The sequence below is a fragment of the Bos taurus genome, chromosome X (genome assembly GCF_002263795.3).
Source record: "Bos taurus isolate L1 Dominette 01449 registration number 42190680 breed Hereford chromosome X, ARS-UCD2.0, whole genome shotgun sequence".
Taxonomy (NCBI): domain Eukaryota; kingdom Metazoa; phylum Chordata; class Mammalia; order Artiodactyla; family Bovidae; genus Bos; species Bos taurus.
Window position 1 is genome coordinate 8,051,038 of NC_037357.1, and position 16,929 is coordinate 8,067,966.

At 35.9% G+C, this 16,929-nt stretch overlaps 1 protein-coding gene across 16 annotated transcripts in view; it reads right to left on the reverse strand.

Moving 5' to 3' along the window:
* THOC2 (THO complex subunit 2) overlaps positions 1-16,929 on the reverse strand; it is a 118,534-nt gene that overhangs the window by 86,483 nt on the left and 15,122 nt on the right. For all 16 annotated transcript variants that reach the window (XM_005227456.5, XM_024987826.2, XM_005227455.5 and 13 more), the window contains exons 2-7: positions 16,865-16,923; positions 12,199-12,290; positions 9,845-9,896; positions 3,724-3,794; positions 2,745-2,866; positions 2,061-2,194 (exon numbers count right to left, since the gene is read on the reverse strand). In XM_005227456.5, the coding sequence (XP_005227513.1) occupies positions 2,061-2,194; positions 2,745-2,866; positions 3,724-3,794; positions 9,845-9,896; positions 12,199-12,290; positions 16,865-16,923 (530 nt within the window). The remainder of the gene's footprint in view (positions 1-2,060; positions 2,195-2,744; positions 2,867-3,723; positions 3,795-9,844; positions 9,897-12,198; positions 12,291-16,864; positions 16,924-16,929) is intronic.

The window sequence follows — 16,929 nt, forward strand, 5'->3', positions numbered from 1 at the left end:
AATAAAGTATAAACTCAAGGACAAAAAATAGAAGGAACAAGACAGACAAGAGATGTCAACAAACAAGCAGATAAAGTTTTTAAAAATGTGAAGACCTCATACAGCACAGAACTTTTATGTAGGGAATACCATTTTGACAGTACATGGCAGGATACAAGGAAAGACAAACCTATAGCAAGGTAGTACTGACAAACACCTCAAACTAGATCAAAATGCTGCAGGAAAAATGTAGAGCCTACCCTGGAAAGAACAGAAAGGAAACCCTACAGGTGGTTTTTTTTAATGGGTCACTGCCACACAATTTAAGCAAGCAAGCGCCCTGCAGCCCTAGGGGATTACCAGTCTTGGTGTTAAACTGACAATAGAAGTAGCAAAGAGACTTAGTCAGCTGCCAGAATAAAACTTACTTCAAAGAAAAGGGTAAATTTAAACTAAAAGCTCCTTATCTCTATACCAGTTGGTCACCAAAAGCCTAAGTTAAAAGCAAAGATAACTGTAGTAAATCTAGTTTTATCTGGATCCCCAGTGGAGAAAGGAGGAAAGGACTAGGATACCTCCTCTCTCTTAATCATACACAAATTTCAAAACCACAGAAAATAACAGAATTGAGCATAAGCATCCTCTAAATCCTCTGGAGAAGGGAATGGCAACCCACTCCATTATTCTTGCCTGGAGAATCCCATGGACAGAGGAGCCTAGTGGGCTACAGTCCATGGGGCCACAAAGAGTCAGACACAACTGAGTGACTGAGTGGACATATCCTCTAATAAAATATAACCAGTGAAGGACTTCCCTGGTGATCCAATGGTTAAGAATCCACCTGCCAACACAGGGGGCGTGGGTTCAATCCCTGGTCTAGGAGGATTCCACGTGCTACAAGGCAACTAGGCCTGTGCACCACAACTACTGAACCCGCCTGTCCTGGAGCCTGTGCTCTTCAACAACACAAGCCATTGCAATGGGGGGCCCACGCACTGCAACTAGACAAAGTCCCATACAGAGCAACAAAGACTCAGCACAGCCAAAAATAACAAATAAATTAAATAAATAAAATTTTATATGAAACTAGTGAAGCAGAAAATGTGACTTCTCCAACAGGTTTCAAAACTTAAGACATCCAAGTGTTGCAAAATCTTCCTTGACATAGCATAACACCTAACAAATAGCAAAAATTCTTTCCATTCTTGAAAAATCAGAAGTACCTTATTTTTCTATCATTCATTCCTCCTTTCTATAGAAGCCAACTATTTCTTCCAAATGCTCAATACAAAAAACAACACTAGGACTTCCATGAAGGTCCAGTGGTTAATAATCTGCCATGCAGTACAGGGGATACTGGTTCGATCCCTGGTCAGGGAACTAAGATCCCAACATGCCACCGAGCACTCAGCCTGCATGCTGCAACTACTGAAGTCCGTGCACTCTGGAGCCCGCACGCCACAACTAGAGACCTTGCACACCACACTCCAGAGTCCAAGCGCTGCAACACATGGCCCAACGAAAACACCACGTGCTGCAAATTCAGATCCAATGCAGTCAAATAAATTTAAAACCAGAAAGAACAAGGCTAAAGAAATTCTATTCAAAAGGTAGGGAAAATAATACTCTCCTCTTTGTTACACTTTTACAACATCCGCTGCACTTACTTTTAACAGATAAAATGTGTATCAAAGTTGCTTAGTAGTTTTAAAATCAAGTTCAAAAGAACTGAACATCTCCACATTTCAAGAGTTCACCAAAGATTTTATTAAAGTTTTACTTTTGCTTATTTTCTGCCCTCCATAAAATTATTGGAAAATATCTAAAAATTAAAGATAGAAATACTAGAAAGCAGAAACTAATGTAAACACAAGGGTAAGAGTACCAAAAAGATTTCTTACAAATGTTATCTCAAATTTTCTTCTGTTGATAATAATCTTAAAAGTACAAGCTGGACACTTCTCTCATTTCTTAATTTAAAAACAAAGATCTATAGAAAATGCACTAAGTTTGTCTTTATGAATATTCTTCAACAGTCAAATTTATTCTTAGTAACACATACCATATAATGTACATCTTACCTATTAAAGATTTGATATTTTCTAAGATTAAATCACTAGTAATATTTCCAGATAAATCTTGCCCCAATTCAGCAATCAGCTTGGCATAACCTTCATTTTCTTCTCTTAACAAATTAAATTTTTGCTGCTTATAACTGAAATTAGATAAACATCATAAAGCAGATAAAATTAATTTCAATTAACAGGCCTGCATAAGATTAATGTATTATTTTCATTGAATTTTCTTACTCTTATATTAAACCACCAAAAGAACAGTTGTTAGAAGTTTACCTCTTTGTATATCTTTTAGGATAGAAAATAACAGTGCTTCATAAGAGACACCCCCATATGAATTACACAGGGGAAACCAGCTCCACAAGGAAATGATACTGCTAACATAACACTATCTCCATCATTGACAAGAGTATACTCTAGGTGTAAATTATTTTACTGGTAGGAATAAAAATATCGATTATTTTAACTTCCAATAAGGAAAAAAAAATTAACATTAGTTTCACACAGGTAAAGTTCACTGCTGACTCAATAACCATAGGCCACTCTTAGAAAGAAAACACACGAGACACACTCTAACAGCAAAAACAACAAAAGTCTTCAAAACACCTTTAAAAATTTCTGGTATTCAACATGGGAAGTAAAAAACATACACAGGCACTTGATCTGCAACATAAAAATGCATGTACTTACAAGAGTTTTGTCTTGATTTTAACTGACTTTTGATTGAATTGCTGTGATTGTTTGATAAGCCCTAACGATTCCAATGTTTCTGGATCCAAGCGTTCCTTTAGAACTGTGTCTGAAACTAAATACTGTATTAAAAAATATTAAAGGCCATTTATTCCTCAGCATTCCAACTATGCATCCACAATCTTAAAACATGCAAAATAATTTTCTCAAATAAGAATATTAAAATCACATATTATATATATACACATATACAACTTTATAAAAAGGCTTAGAACTTCAATTTAACAAAAATGATGACTCTCAAAGTATTGAAAAATACAACACGTAGCTTTTTAAAACTTCACTAAAAATTATATGCATGCTCTCCATAGGCTACAAATGACAAGAACTACAGATGTAATTCTGATTAAAATTAAGTCTGATTAAAATTGAATTTTCTTTAAAATAATGCAGCACTTCAGCCTTCTTTCGTTTCTACTGTTTAAGTCAGATTCTAGTGCAGCAAAGACAAGGACATTATTCCAGATCTGAGTAATGCCATTCCTCCTTGGTTCTAAATTTATGAACATAAAATGGTTTACTAGACAATGATTATGACAAGTTCTAGAATTTATTATTTTTAAACTACCTCCATTCTTTTTCTCCTTGCTGAACAGTTTATGAAAAATCATTCAGTTTAAAAGCTGTCCACATCATTTCTACTCATCTGATAGATACTTACCTTTTCCTTAGTTAGAAATTTTCTAGATCAGGAATACCACCGAAGTTTCTATATGCATAGACAGTTTGATACAGTAGCATGCCTATTTCATAGAAATAGCATGTCTAATTTTACAAAGCATTCCATTTCAAAACCCAAGTCTCACCTTATAATGAACAGTCAACTGAATGTCAATATCCTTTTCCATTAACACAATTAATTGTGATTACAATCATTCCATAAAAAATTGAGAAATGGAAAGTATTTTTAAAAACTTACCAAACATGCTAATACCAATTGTGTAAAATAATCTCTCTTGCTTTTTTCTTCTAAACAATTTGTTTCAATATCTACAATGATGAAGGAAAAAAAGGTGAAAGTTTGATGACTGATTTTTCTAGACTACAGAAATATAACATACCTTGCTTCTTTAAAACTACCTAATTTTAAAATACCTCATTCTGAATTGCGGGGAAAAGTTTAAACTGTGATAAGCATAAGCTGTCCTTCATACGCATATGAATAATTAGAATTAATTTCTCACGATATTGAAGACTGACCTTGTGACCAATGGCATATCCATAAAATGGTCAGTTGATTATGGAGCTATGTGCTAAGGCACTGGAAGCAACAAAGCTTCAAAAAACTACTGCTTTCAAAAAAAAAAAATGGAAACATTCAGGAATTTCCTGGTGGTCCAGTGGTTAGTACTTGGTGTTTTCACTACCCAAGGCCTGGGTTCAACCCTTGGTTGAGGAACTAAGGACCCACAAGTCGTGTGGCATAGCCAAGGGAAAAAAAAAAGGAAACATTCAAGCAAAGTTTAAATGACCACGTGTCAGAGACAATAAGGTGGAAAATTGAACTGGGTGACAACAAAGATCTCTTCTAATACTAAAGACGCTATTATTCATGAAGATCAAGCCTTTGACTGACAACATTGGTACCACGTACCATGTTCTAACCAAGCTACTTGGTCACCAACTCTATGAAAACTGTATTAAAAGATTTTTTAACATCTTATTTTGAATTACAATTCTAATCAGCAAAGAAAAATTCAGTGAAGGTTTCATTTTCTTCCTACTTAAATATTTTTTTAAGAAAATGACACCTCCTTGAGCTTCAGTAAGTTATTCAAAGAATTTGTCAAACAATTTTCTCATCTAAAGTATAGAGGAAATAAACAATTAGTTCTAAACACTAAGCATCAAAAACTTCAACCAGGATTAGCAGGATTACCAGATTGATCTCAGAATTATTGTTTTAACTGATTACACACCATTACTTTGCTTTAAAAATCAACTTATATTTAAAATGTACTACAGAAAAAGGCACCCATTTTAGTGATGCAATAAAAATTCTCCTCTAAGAGTTCTAGGGTTCCCCTCAGACAGACATTGTATCACTGCTTTCCTTCAGTTTACTTTCTATTGACATCACTAAGAATCAAAAGAGAAGAGGATCTATTGTTAAACACATCCACATTTTCCTGGCCCTTCTCCACTTTTCCTTCTTGGAAAGTGCCATTTTCCAATATTCTGACTACTATAGCTAAGCACACGATCAGATCAAGGGTATTAAGGGAATTTCAGCGTGCTATTTATACACCCTGTAATGTACTGTAAATTGCAGTACAATCGCAATCCCTCAGTAAGACTTTAAATTCATGTGCATCTCATCAATCTTTTCCAGAGACTTCCAAGTGGTCTCCCCATTAACTGGTTTTCTGGTCCCTCCCCAGCCTAGAACTTCAAACACACTGATCTTGAGAGGTCAGGACTAAATTGGGCCTCTTCTTTAAACTAATATCTATCTACTCTCCAAGGCCCTACAGTCCCTAAGATCTACCTCCAAAGTCCCAAAAATGAGAGTACTTGGGTAGCAGGTTCATCTTCTACAAACCAAATATATTCTCCTCTTAGCCACCAGACCTGATTAAGATACAACTCTCTGGGTTCTGACCATGTTAGGAAATGCTTAATGGGACCTCAGTAAATTTCTTAGCTAAACTATCTCAATCATCAACACAGGAATCTATTATCCCAATTATGCGTTCCCTATTTACTTTATTCTTTCTATTCTTCTAACTCATGAAACTATTCCAATAAATTCATATACTATTCCTGACTCCTCAACCCCAAATCAGCATCAAAGTTCTCTTTAATTTCCCTCTGATTTTCTAAAAAGTCCTCAGTCATTTAAAACTCTAGGCCCACTATTACCAATCACCTAACCCAGCTCAGATGTCCCAACAGTGCATCAAGTTACATCACACTTTCCTTTTGAGTTAATATATTAATAACTCTCAGGCCCGTTCACCTTACACAATTAGTCTTTTAAAGGAAAATGCTATCTCAACCAGGAAAATACAGCACTGATTTCCCTTATAATTGTCAAAATATTAGAAAGATAACATGATGCAGTAAAAACATCATGGACTCTAGAACCAAAAATACCCAGGTTCAAACTCTGCCTTACTAGCTGTGTGGCCTTGAGAAATTACTTTCTTAAGCTTCAATTTTCTGATCCATAAACCTACCTTACCGAAAACATTAAATGCTTAACATAGAGAAGATGTTCCAAAATGGCACCTATATTATTATCAGTTATAATCATTATAATTATCATGATCATTATCATTAGAGATAGCTCGCGTTCTTACTCTTATTCCCCTATCTTGGTCTGGGGTCACCCTGGGATCATTTTTTTTCTGCCAAGGGTAGGAGTGGGTGAGTGAGGGGGGCAGGTGTGGGAAATTCTCTTTCCAAGTTTGCCATCCTAATCTTGCTTGTAAAAATGGACTGGATAGGCTAAAAGAAATTTCCCAAGAGCAACCAAACACCATCTTCATGAATTCATGTTATTAGTAAAAAGCACTGACTTGTAACAATAATTCTTATTACTACACAACTATGAAGAGAAAATATATCCTAACAAGTCAATAAAAAAAAATTGATAAGCTGATAACTGATTACCCAGAGAAAGACAAAAATATATTTCTGACACTATCAAGGACTAACAGCTTCCACAAACTGATATCTACAAATCATTCTTTCAGGCTTATAAACGTATCAGTTCAGTTCAGTTGCTCAGTCGTGTCCAACTCTTTGCAACCCCATGGACTGAAACACACCAAGCTTCCCTGTCCATCACCAACTCCTGGAGCTTGCTCAAACTCACGTCCATCAAGTCAGTGATGCCATCCAACCATCTCATCCACTGTCGTCCCCTTCTCCTCCTGCCTTAAATCTTTTCTAGCATCAGAGTCTTTTCTAATGAGTCAGTTCTTCACGTCAGGTAGCCAAAGTATTGGAGTTTCAGCTTCAACATCAGTCCTTCCAATGAATATTCAGGACTGATTTCTTTTAGGATAGACTGGTTGGATCTCCTTGCAGTTCAAGGGACTCTCAAGAGTCTTCTCCAACACCGCAGTTCAAAAGCATCAATTCTTCGGTGCTCAGCTTTCTTTATGGTCCAACTCTCATATCCATACATGACTACTCGAAAAACCATAGCTTTGACTAGACAGACCTTTGTCGGCAAAGTAATGTCTCTGCCTTTTAATATGCTGTCTAGGTTCGTCATAGCTTTTCTTCCAAGAAGCAAACATCTTTTAATTTCATGGCTGCAATCACCATCTGCAGCGATTTTGGAGCCCAAGAAAATAAAGTCTGTCACTGTTTCCACTGTTTCCCCATCTATTTGCCATGAAATGATGGGACCGGATGCCATAATCTTTGTTTTTTGAATGTTGAGTTTTAAGCCAGCTTTTTCACTCTCCTCTTTTACTTTCATCAAGAGGCTCTCAGTTCCTCTTCACTTTCTGCCACAAGGGTGGTATCATCTGCATATCTGAGGTTACTGATATTTCTCCCGACAATCTTGATTCCAGCTTATGCTTCATCCAGCCTGGCATTTCTCATGATGTACTCTGCATATAAGTTAAATACACAGAGTGACAATATACAGCCTTGACCTACTCCTTTCCCAATTTGGAACCAGTCCATTGTTCCATGTCTGGTTCTCACTGTTACTTCTTGACCTGCAGATTTCTCAGAAGGCAGATAAGGTGGTCTGGTATTCCTATCTCTTGAATAATTTTCTAGTTTGTTGTGATCCACAGTCAAAGGCTTTGGCATAGTCAATAAAGCAGATGTTTTTCTGGAACTCTCTTGCTTTTTCTACCATCCAATGGATGTTAGCAAGTTGATCTCTGGTTCCTCTGCCTTCTCTAAATCCAGCTTGAACATCTAGAAGTTCTTGGTTCACATGTGTTGAAGCCTTGCTTGGAGAATTTTCAGCACTACTTTGCTAACGTGTGAGATGAGTGCAATTGTGAGGTAGTTTGAACATTCTTTGGCATTGCCTTTCTTTGGGATTGGAATGAAAACTGACCTTTTCCAGTTCTGTGGCCACTGCTGAGTTCCCCAAATTTGTTGGCATATTGAGTTTGAGTGCAACACTTTCACAGCATCATCTTTTAGGATTTGAAATAGCTCAGCTACAATTCCATCATCTCCACTAGCTTTGTTTATAGTGATGCTTCCTAAGGTCCACTTGACTTTGCACTCCAGGATGTCTGACTCTAGGTGAGTGATCACAACATCGTGGTTATCTGGGTCAGTAAGATCTTTCTGTATAGTTCTTCTGTGTATTCTTGCCACCTCTTGTTAATATCTTCTGCTTCTGTTAGGTCCATACCATTTCTGTCCTTTATTGAGCCCATCTTTGCATGAAATGTTCCCTTGGTATCTCTAATTTTCTTGAAGAGATCTCTAGTCTTTCCCATTCTATTGTTTTCCTCTATTTTTCTGCACTGATCACTGAGGAAGGCTTTCTTATCTCTCCTTGCTATTCTTTGGAATTCTGCATTCAGATGGGTATATCTTTCCTTTTCTCCTTATAGTAAAAACAATTTTTTAAATTGAAACTTGACTCATGTTGTATTTATTTGTAATATAATATCTTTAGCGCCTGCTCTAAAAATTAAAATCAATCAATCCAATAGATAGCAAAGACAAATACTTTATCATCTAAATCAGGAGTTTTAAGATTGACAGAAGGCACAATTAATAATTATGCCAGGGAAAACAAAACAGAAAGGGGACACACTGTCATCCAATCAATTGTCTGCTCTTTTCATTTATCACTCAGTCCACATACATTTTGACCTGTTCATAACATTACTGATGTTATAAAATTTTAAACATCATGAAGGATCAAGGACCAGGCATTTAGATTTGTTGCAATCAAATTCCAGATTCTCAGTAAGACAAATTAAGTAACCTATCTCATTCTAAGAGTTAAGATTAATGAGCTAAAGTAAAGTAATTAATTCCAGCCTGAAAAACTCTCAGAGAATAAGTCTTATTTTAAAGTGAATATTATAATGTCTGGTAATGTTTTCTAACAGATCAAAGTTACAGAAAGTTAAAGACTGATGTGGAAAACTGTGCTCAGATACTTTAATTCAGATTTAAAATCAGAGAAATATATTTGTAATATACATTATTTTTCAAATCCATGCTTCCCATGGAGGGATACTACCTCTTGTTCCAAGTCAAAGAAATTCTATTCTTATCTTGCATGTGAAAATGAAAGTCACTCAGTCGTCTCTGACTCTTTGCAACCCAATGGACTACACAGTCCATGGAGTTCTCCAGGCCAGAATACTGGAGTGGGTAGCCTTTCCCTTCTCCAGGGGATCTTCCCAACCCAGGGATTGAACCCAGGTCTCCCACATTGCAGGCAGATTCTTTACCAGCTGAGCCACCAGGGAAGCCCAAGAATACTGGAGTGGGTAGCCTATCCCTTCTCCAGGGATCTTGCATGAATTCTTATTTATTCTGGACAAAGAGAGAAGTTTTATTTCCAAAGCTGGTTTCTCATCCTCAAAAACAAAAGTATTTTTGATTTCTCTGGCTCTTCTTGCTCTTTTTAAAATTAAAAATCAAAAGGGTACAATAGCAAAGTAATTATCTCTTGAGTGTCCTAAGTTTGATATTCTGACAATCATTGATAACCTGCATTGAATAATATTAATTAGGTGGTTACTAAAATCTGAATAATTCAGACTAACTTCAGAAAACCTGGATTTTTAAACCTGAAATGACTTAACTTAGCTCAATTTTATACAAAGATACATTTGGAAAAATTCAAACCATTTAAATTATAAACTAGAACTATTTAAATATAGTGATTAAACTCACATTTGACTTACAATACTATATTCTCTATAAAGTAAAAAAAATATAATCTAGATTTGTAGAAACATTTGTAAAATCCTTAGTTTAAAAAAAAATATTTTATTTAACAAAGAACATTAATTTTCCAAACACTTTTTACAAGTGAAATAAATGGTATTTATAAGTGAAATTAATACAGGCTTATTAATACCTACCTAATATGCAGAATACATCAGCAAGAATGGAGGGCATATCCTCACGAAATTCCTAATTTAAAAAAAATATAATTATTCATAGTAAATCCTAGAATAGCACACTAGCAAGTATTATGGGTTCACAATAACACTCTTCAGTAAAACTTAAAAACAAAACCCTAATACCACTATGTTGACAAATAAAATTCTTCAAGTTTCATAATACAGAGAAAATTAAGACAGGGAGATAATGGTTAGAAAACCTGTTTAAATGTCTACCATGAAATAACTTGAGTTAAAAAAAAAAAAGAACCTTAAACAAGCACCTCAAGAAATAATAAAAAACACAAATGAGTAACATTTTTCCAATGAAGTTTCATGTCAGAAACTACTGGAATTTGGAGTACCTTACACCTATCTAAAGTAAGTGTTTAAAGTGGTACATTTTTCATCTAAAACTTTAAATGCTGTGCTCGTACCTGAGTCAACACTGACCTAAGCAAAAATCATAGTATTCAGAACAGAAATCTGAAAAATGCAATAAGTACAAGCAGTTGTCTCATAACTCAAGATTCTCTGAAGATGAAAATAATTACCAAAAAACTGTATTTTCCTTATGCACTGATGTTTGCAGTCTTTGGAGAAATGGATCCAACATTTATAATAGATTTGTCTCCTGACTTCACACTCCCATGCCCAATTTTAGAGCCATTTTTCATTAGTAAGGATCACTGTTCAATTACTGCAATTAGTTTGCTGGCACTATAGCAACACTAAAATTAGCCTATTTTCAGAGAGTAAAGAAAAGAAATATAATTCTAAAGGAAAACCTGGCAGCTGTAAGAGACACAAGATATGTTTCTGTGGCTAAGATAAGGGACAGTGCAATATGGGACTATGAGAATCTAGCCATGACAAAGGTTCCAGCTGCAGAAGCATATATATTACTAAGCACTCAAAGAAAGGGAAGCTAAGTAAGAATGAAACACATTAAGTTCATTTGGACTCTTCACTCTCAATAAGTGGGAAGAGTATTAGAATCAAATTCCATTAACACAATAAACCCTATACTCATGCTCAATTTACAGAATGAAATGACCTTAATTGCCAATCAGACATTAGTCTTTTCTTAAGGGCTATGAAATCTGGCTATGTCTACTTGAATGAAAGTGCTCCAAAATAATAGAGCAAGACAAGAGTTTTCAAACACAGAATATCACTTATTGAAGAAATAGACTACTTCTACATGAACTAATCAGACAGAGACAGTTTAGGGGTAAAAGAGAAACTCATACTGAACCTCTACTGTTCAAATATATCTCAATGGGGGGGGGGATGGGGGGAAAAAATCACAACAACTAAACACAGAAATTCCTTAAGACTGTCCTTGGGAAAGCAGAAAAATCATACAAAGCTAAAGGCTACAGACATTTAAAGCCTACAGAAATTCATACGGATATCGAGAAACTCCAGGTACCACCTCAAAAATACTTATTATGAAAGCTGTTCTCAACTGTACATGTAATTTTATTTATACAAGTGTAAAACCCAGCCTAGTAAAAATAAAATATCACTTGTAAAAAAAAATGAAACTTAACCCCTGCTGTACAATAAACATCTTTACAATTTGAGAGTTCATCTTTCAATTCAAATCCCAAACAACCACGAAAAGTATCTTGTCTGAATCTAATTTAACCTTTCTAGTAAACAAAAGTGTGTGTGTGTTAGTCGCTCAGTCGTGTCTGACTCTTAGTGACCCCATGGACTGTATCCTGCCAGGCTCCTCTGTCCATGGAATTCTCCAGGAAAGAATACTGGAGAGGGTTGCTATTCCCTTCTCCAGGGAATCTTTCCTACTCAGGTCTCCTGCATTGCAGGCAGTTTCTTTACCAACTGAGCCACCAGGGAAGCCCACTAAACAAAAGAGTGAAACAAAGGTTTTTTCCTCACCTTTAAATAGCCACTGAAAGGTGAGGAAAAAAATCTAGTTAATATTTTCTAAAGCAAACATGAAAATTAGCATTAAGTTAGAACCATACAACTTCATTTTAAAATAATTTCATCCTCAGTTTTTAAAATATATTTAATTTCTAAACATAACCATAAACAAAAGAAAATGTCTTGTTATGTTAATATTGAGAGAACATTCTAACCAATTTTTTTTATAGATGTTTTTGCCCTCCCAGCTTACCTAATACTTTCTGCTCTACTCATAGCCACAGAAAAAGATTAAAATACCTATATAACTGTCCAGTAACAATGGCTTACCATTTTGAATAAAATAAAACACAAGTTATATACTTCAGTATCCCTTGTATCAAACACAAAAAAAAATGTTAACAATTATCAAATTAAAAAACCATACGCATACTTACACTGATGTCACTAAGAACATTAGATGCCTGTTCATGCTTTAGATTTCCTTTAATGACGTGGTATGATAATTCATAAAGAGCTTGCTGGAAATCTGTCAAACATAAAAGAAAGAGTGTAAGGACACAATCTCTTAAACATGAAAGGTAGACTCTCTAAGGGAAGACCTATGTATTTCCTACTTTCAGATTATTATAAACACCAATAATGACTAAGAAAAATATATTTCTAATGCTTTTCTCTAGCAGATTTTTTCCTTTTATTTTCACAAAAACACAATACTTAAAGAGTAGAAAAAGGCATGCTACGGTTCATGGGGTCGCAAAGAGCCAGACACGACTGAGCGACTGAACTGAACTGAACTGAACTGACTGCACTACTGTAACATAACTACTGCGTGAGCACCTCCTTCCAATCCTTTTCTGTATGTCTACATATTTTACATACTTGCATTCAGAGTTCACATCATTTGGTACTCTGATTCCCCGACAAACACTTTTAAAAATATTTCCTCCTAGTACCAAAGTCTACGAAATTATTTTTAAGGACTGCATAGAACTCCAACAAATGAATATAAATTAACCATTCTTCTCACCAAGAGATTTTGCAGATTTTTCTAACTACATTCAGATTATAGTTAATTCAATCTCAGGGCTACACTGACAACAAACAGGTAAGGAATAACAGTAAATATAAAACCCATACCCTGTCAGAGAAATTTCTTCCCAAACCTAAACCTCAATTTTTCCTCTATTTCCATCAGAATTCAAACTAAAATATATTCAGCCCTCTGTATCCACAAATTCTGTACCCATGAATATGAAGGGCTGACTTTATTCACTGTACTATGCAATTTTATATAAGGGACTTGAGAATACTCGGATTTTGCTATTTGAGGGGGCTCCTGGAACCAATTCCCTGTAGATACTAAGGGATGATCATAATTACATATGTACATACAGACAAAAAAAACCAGCAGTCCTGTGAGAACTGTCAACCACAAGTACAGTTGTCTCATTCACAATTAGCATAGCCCCCCTTTCCTGGAGGAGTTTTGGGAGGAGGTAGGAGTTAATGGTCAGGTGAACATATCCTTCCAGCTACCTTTTTCTTTAGTCCCAAACACTAAAATCTTTATCTCCTTCCTCTCTTTAAAAGTAAGAAAATAAGTAACTCTAAAAACATTAATGTAAAACAAAGTCAGTTTATAACCCCCTTGAAGGAAATCAAAAAATCTTTCAGGGCAACACAGCAAGTTAGGAAATCAAATATTTAGGAGTTCCCCGGTGGTCTAGTGGTTAGGGGAGAAGTCTGCCATGTTTTCGACATAAAGTTTCTATTTTGCCCTTTGAAATGTGTCTCCTCGGGAGCTATTTTGAGACACTGGAATGCAAACAAGTTGCTTCTCTTGTTACTTGCGCCCCCCAGTTTTGCCTAAGATTTCAGTAATAGCGGTTGATACAATGTCAGCACTGGTGGTTTCGAGTGCTCCCCAGGGCGATTGCTTTCTCCTAAGAGCAATTGCACCCCACTCCAGTACTCTTGCCTGGAAAATCCCATGGACGGAGGAGCCTGGAAGGCTGCAGTCCATGGGGTCGCTAAGAGTCAAACACGACTGAGCGACTTCACTTTCACTTTTCACTTTCACCCATTGGAGAAAGAAATGGCAACCAACTCCAGTGTTCTTGCCTGGAGAATCCCAGGGATGGGGGAGCCTGGTGGGCTGCCGTCTATAGGGTCACGCAGAGTCAGACATGACTGAAGTGACTTAGCAGCAGCAGCAACAGCAATGGCACCCCACTCCAGTACTCTTGCCTGGAAAATCCCATGGGCGGAGGAGCCTGGTGGGCTGCAGTCCACGGGGTCGCTAAGAGTCGGACAAGACTGAGCGACTTCCCTTTCACTTTTCACTTTCGTGCATGGGAGAAGGAAATGGCAACCCACTCCGGTGTTCTTGCCTGGAGAATCCCAGGGACGGGGGAGCCTGGTGGGCTGCCGTCTATGGGGTCGCACAGAGTCGGACACGACTGAAGTGACTTAGCAGCAGCAGCTAGTGTTTAGGACTCGGTGCTTTCACTGCCATGCCCTAGGTTCAATTCCTGCACAGGGAACTGAGATCCCGCAATCCATTCAGCTCAGCCATAAAAATAAAAAAATGTTTAAAAGAAATTAAATACTTAAAAATCTTCTCCTTTGGTCTACTTACTACTAGCCACAAAAAGGAACATAATAGAAATCAAAACTTGTATCAATCTCCCCTTAAACAATGAAAATAGTATATTATAAGGAAATTAATTTGTTCACTAAATTATTCACAAAAGAAATATAGCCAGATTATTCCAATTCCTCATGAAGGATTCATTAAATATATTCTACCTTTCTCACAAATATGCCTTCATTATGCTTATAATAAATTCATAAAAACTAAAATGCAAAAGAAAAATCTGTTACTATGGTAGGAATATGAGGTCATTTTGATGCTTTCAATTAGCATTAATAAAATGCTTTTGTAACAAATAATATTCATTTGAAATTATCCACATAACTAAGATTTTTTAAAAAGCACTCACTCACGGAAGAACAAAACAGCTGAGCATCATAAACTAAATTCCCGTAAGAATATGGGCTCACAGGGGCTGAGGGAATTCTAACCTTAATCAAAGGAGATTAAAATAGAGAACAAATGGCCCAGGTCATTTTGCTGACACTGACACCAAAACAATCACAATGTAATCCACAAAGTAGCAAAGACAGTCCCCAATTCACATGTCATTTAAATACCCATTTAAATGACTAGGAACTCCTGCTGTATTTTATCCACAGAAACAGTACGTGATGTCTTAGAGACTACCAAGGCTAGTCCACAAAACCCTGCTAAATCTACACTAAAATTGAAAAACTTTAGATTTACAATGGGGAGGAAAATTTACAACTCTTATACAGAAAAGAATAAATGCTAACATTTCAGAAAAAGCAGCTTTAAGAACAGCCACAAGTAAAAGGGATTTCTAGAGATTCTAGACATTCTTTGTGAAATATGAGCATAGCCACTAGTTATGTCAAATATCACTAGGAATGCTCATGTTCATCAGCCATCCTTACTATGTTATTTTATGGGGGGGAGGGGACTTATAAAAAGAACTTATAAAAGCAGCAGCATGTGCAAGGGAAACTGCCTTCCTGAAATGAAATCAATTTGGAGAGAGAAGCAAAAAGAGAAAAGACAGAAGGAACAATATCCAAAGTCAATGCCCCTGAGATATACAAAGGAAATTCTAAAGAAACAACATTCAGTTCCCTGCAAGTAGGCAAGAGCAAGAAAGAGAAAGTGAAAGTGAAGTGCTCAGTCGTTTCCCGACTCTTTTGCTACCCGTGGACTGGAGCCCACCAAGCTCCTCCATCCATGGGATTCTCCAGGCAAGAATATTGGAGTGGGTTGCCATTTCCTTCTCCAGGGGATCTTCCCCACCCAGGGATCAAACCCAGGTCTCCCACATTGCAAGCAGACGCTTTAACCTCTGAGCCACCAGGGAAGCCCAGAGAACCCTCACAATTGAGCCAATGAGGCCACACCCCTACTAATTTGAGTTTCATATGTGAATCAGAACAACCATGCAAGTTAACAATAGTCTGATAGTTATTAAAGATCTAAATTGTTTCATTTAAAACTGTTAAGAGTAACCACCCTGTTATGCTATTTATAGTTTTGCTGAGAATGTTTTTTTTAACCCACTTAAGGTTTCAAACACAAACAAGATACAAGTTAACTGAGAAGTTAGAAACTTGTTTCAAACATAAGGAGAGGGAAAACTATCCAGTGCTTTTAAAAAGGACTCTTTTTTTTAGTTTCTTACTCTTCTGACAGTCAACTGACTTATTCAAAAATGGCATTGTATTAACAACCTCAAAAATCTTTATGAATGATCTGAAATTTTAAAAGCAGGATGACTATAAAATAACTTTGGGGATTGAGCAAGGAGTTTTAACAAGTCTTACCCAAATGACAGAAAGAAAAATGGTTCATTCACTCATTTGAAAATGCTTTCTACTCAAAAATCCAAATGTTCTTCAAAAAGTATATATTTTCATATTAAGATAATATTTAATTTTTGATAAAAGGAAACATTTACAGAAAATTAATAACTTATTTAAAATAGAATATTGATTATAAATTATTTTTCCAGATTGGAAAAAAATGTCATTGATTATACCCCCAGTGAAAGCTACATATGAAAATGGTTTAAATTACTGGGCATCATTGCTTTTGTTTTTGCCCCTCCTTTTCTGAATCCATATATCTAATTTTAAATTCAAAAAAATTAAACAGTAAATCCTTTAAAATAACTAAAAATTTACATTCAGTTTAATTGCATAACACTTTACTTAATAAATCATATTTGAGATATGCAGTCATAAACAACTCCTTTGCTTGTAATGTTTTCCATGACAACTGCCTTTAACAAGATCCCCAGATACCACCTAAACATAACCAGCTTTAGTAAAAACACTGAACCTCAGTTTCTGCAAGTTTCCTAGCACAAACAAGATCAGAATTAGTTTCTCTTTCCATGCTAGCTCTTCTATTTATAAAATTTAATGGAAAACAGGGTATTTTATTAATTTTGACCAAGCCAAATCTCATAGCTATGATATTTTTAAAAGTCTTACCTCTATAAGTTGAACTATCGTGGCTTTTATTTTCACTGAGGATCCGGCATAAATGTAAACTAGAA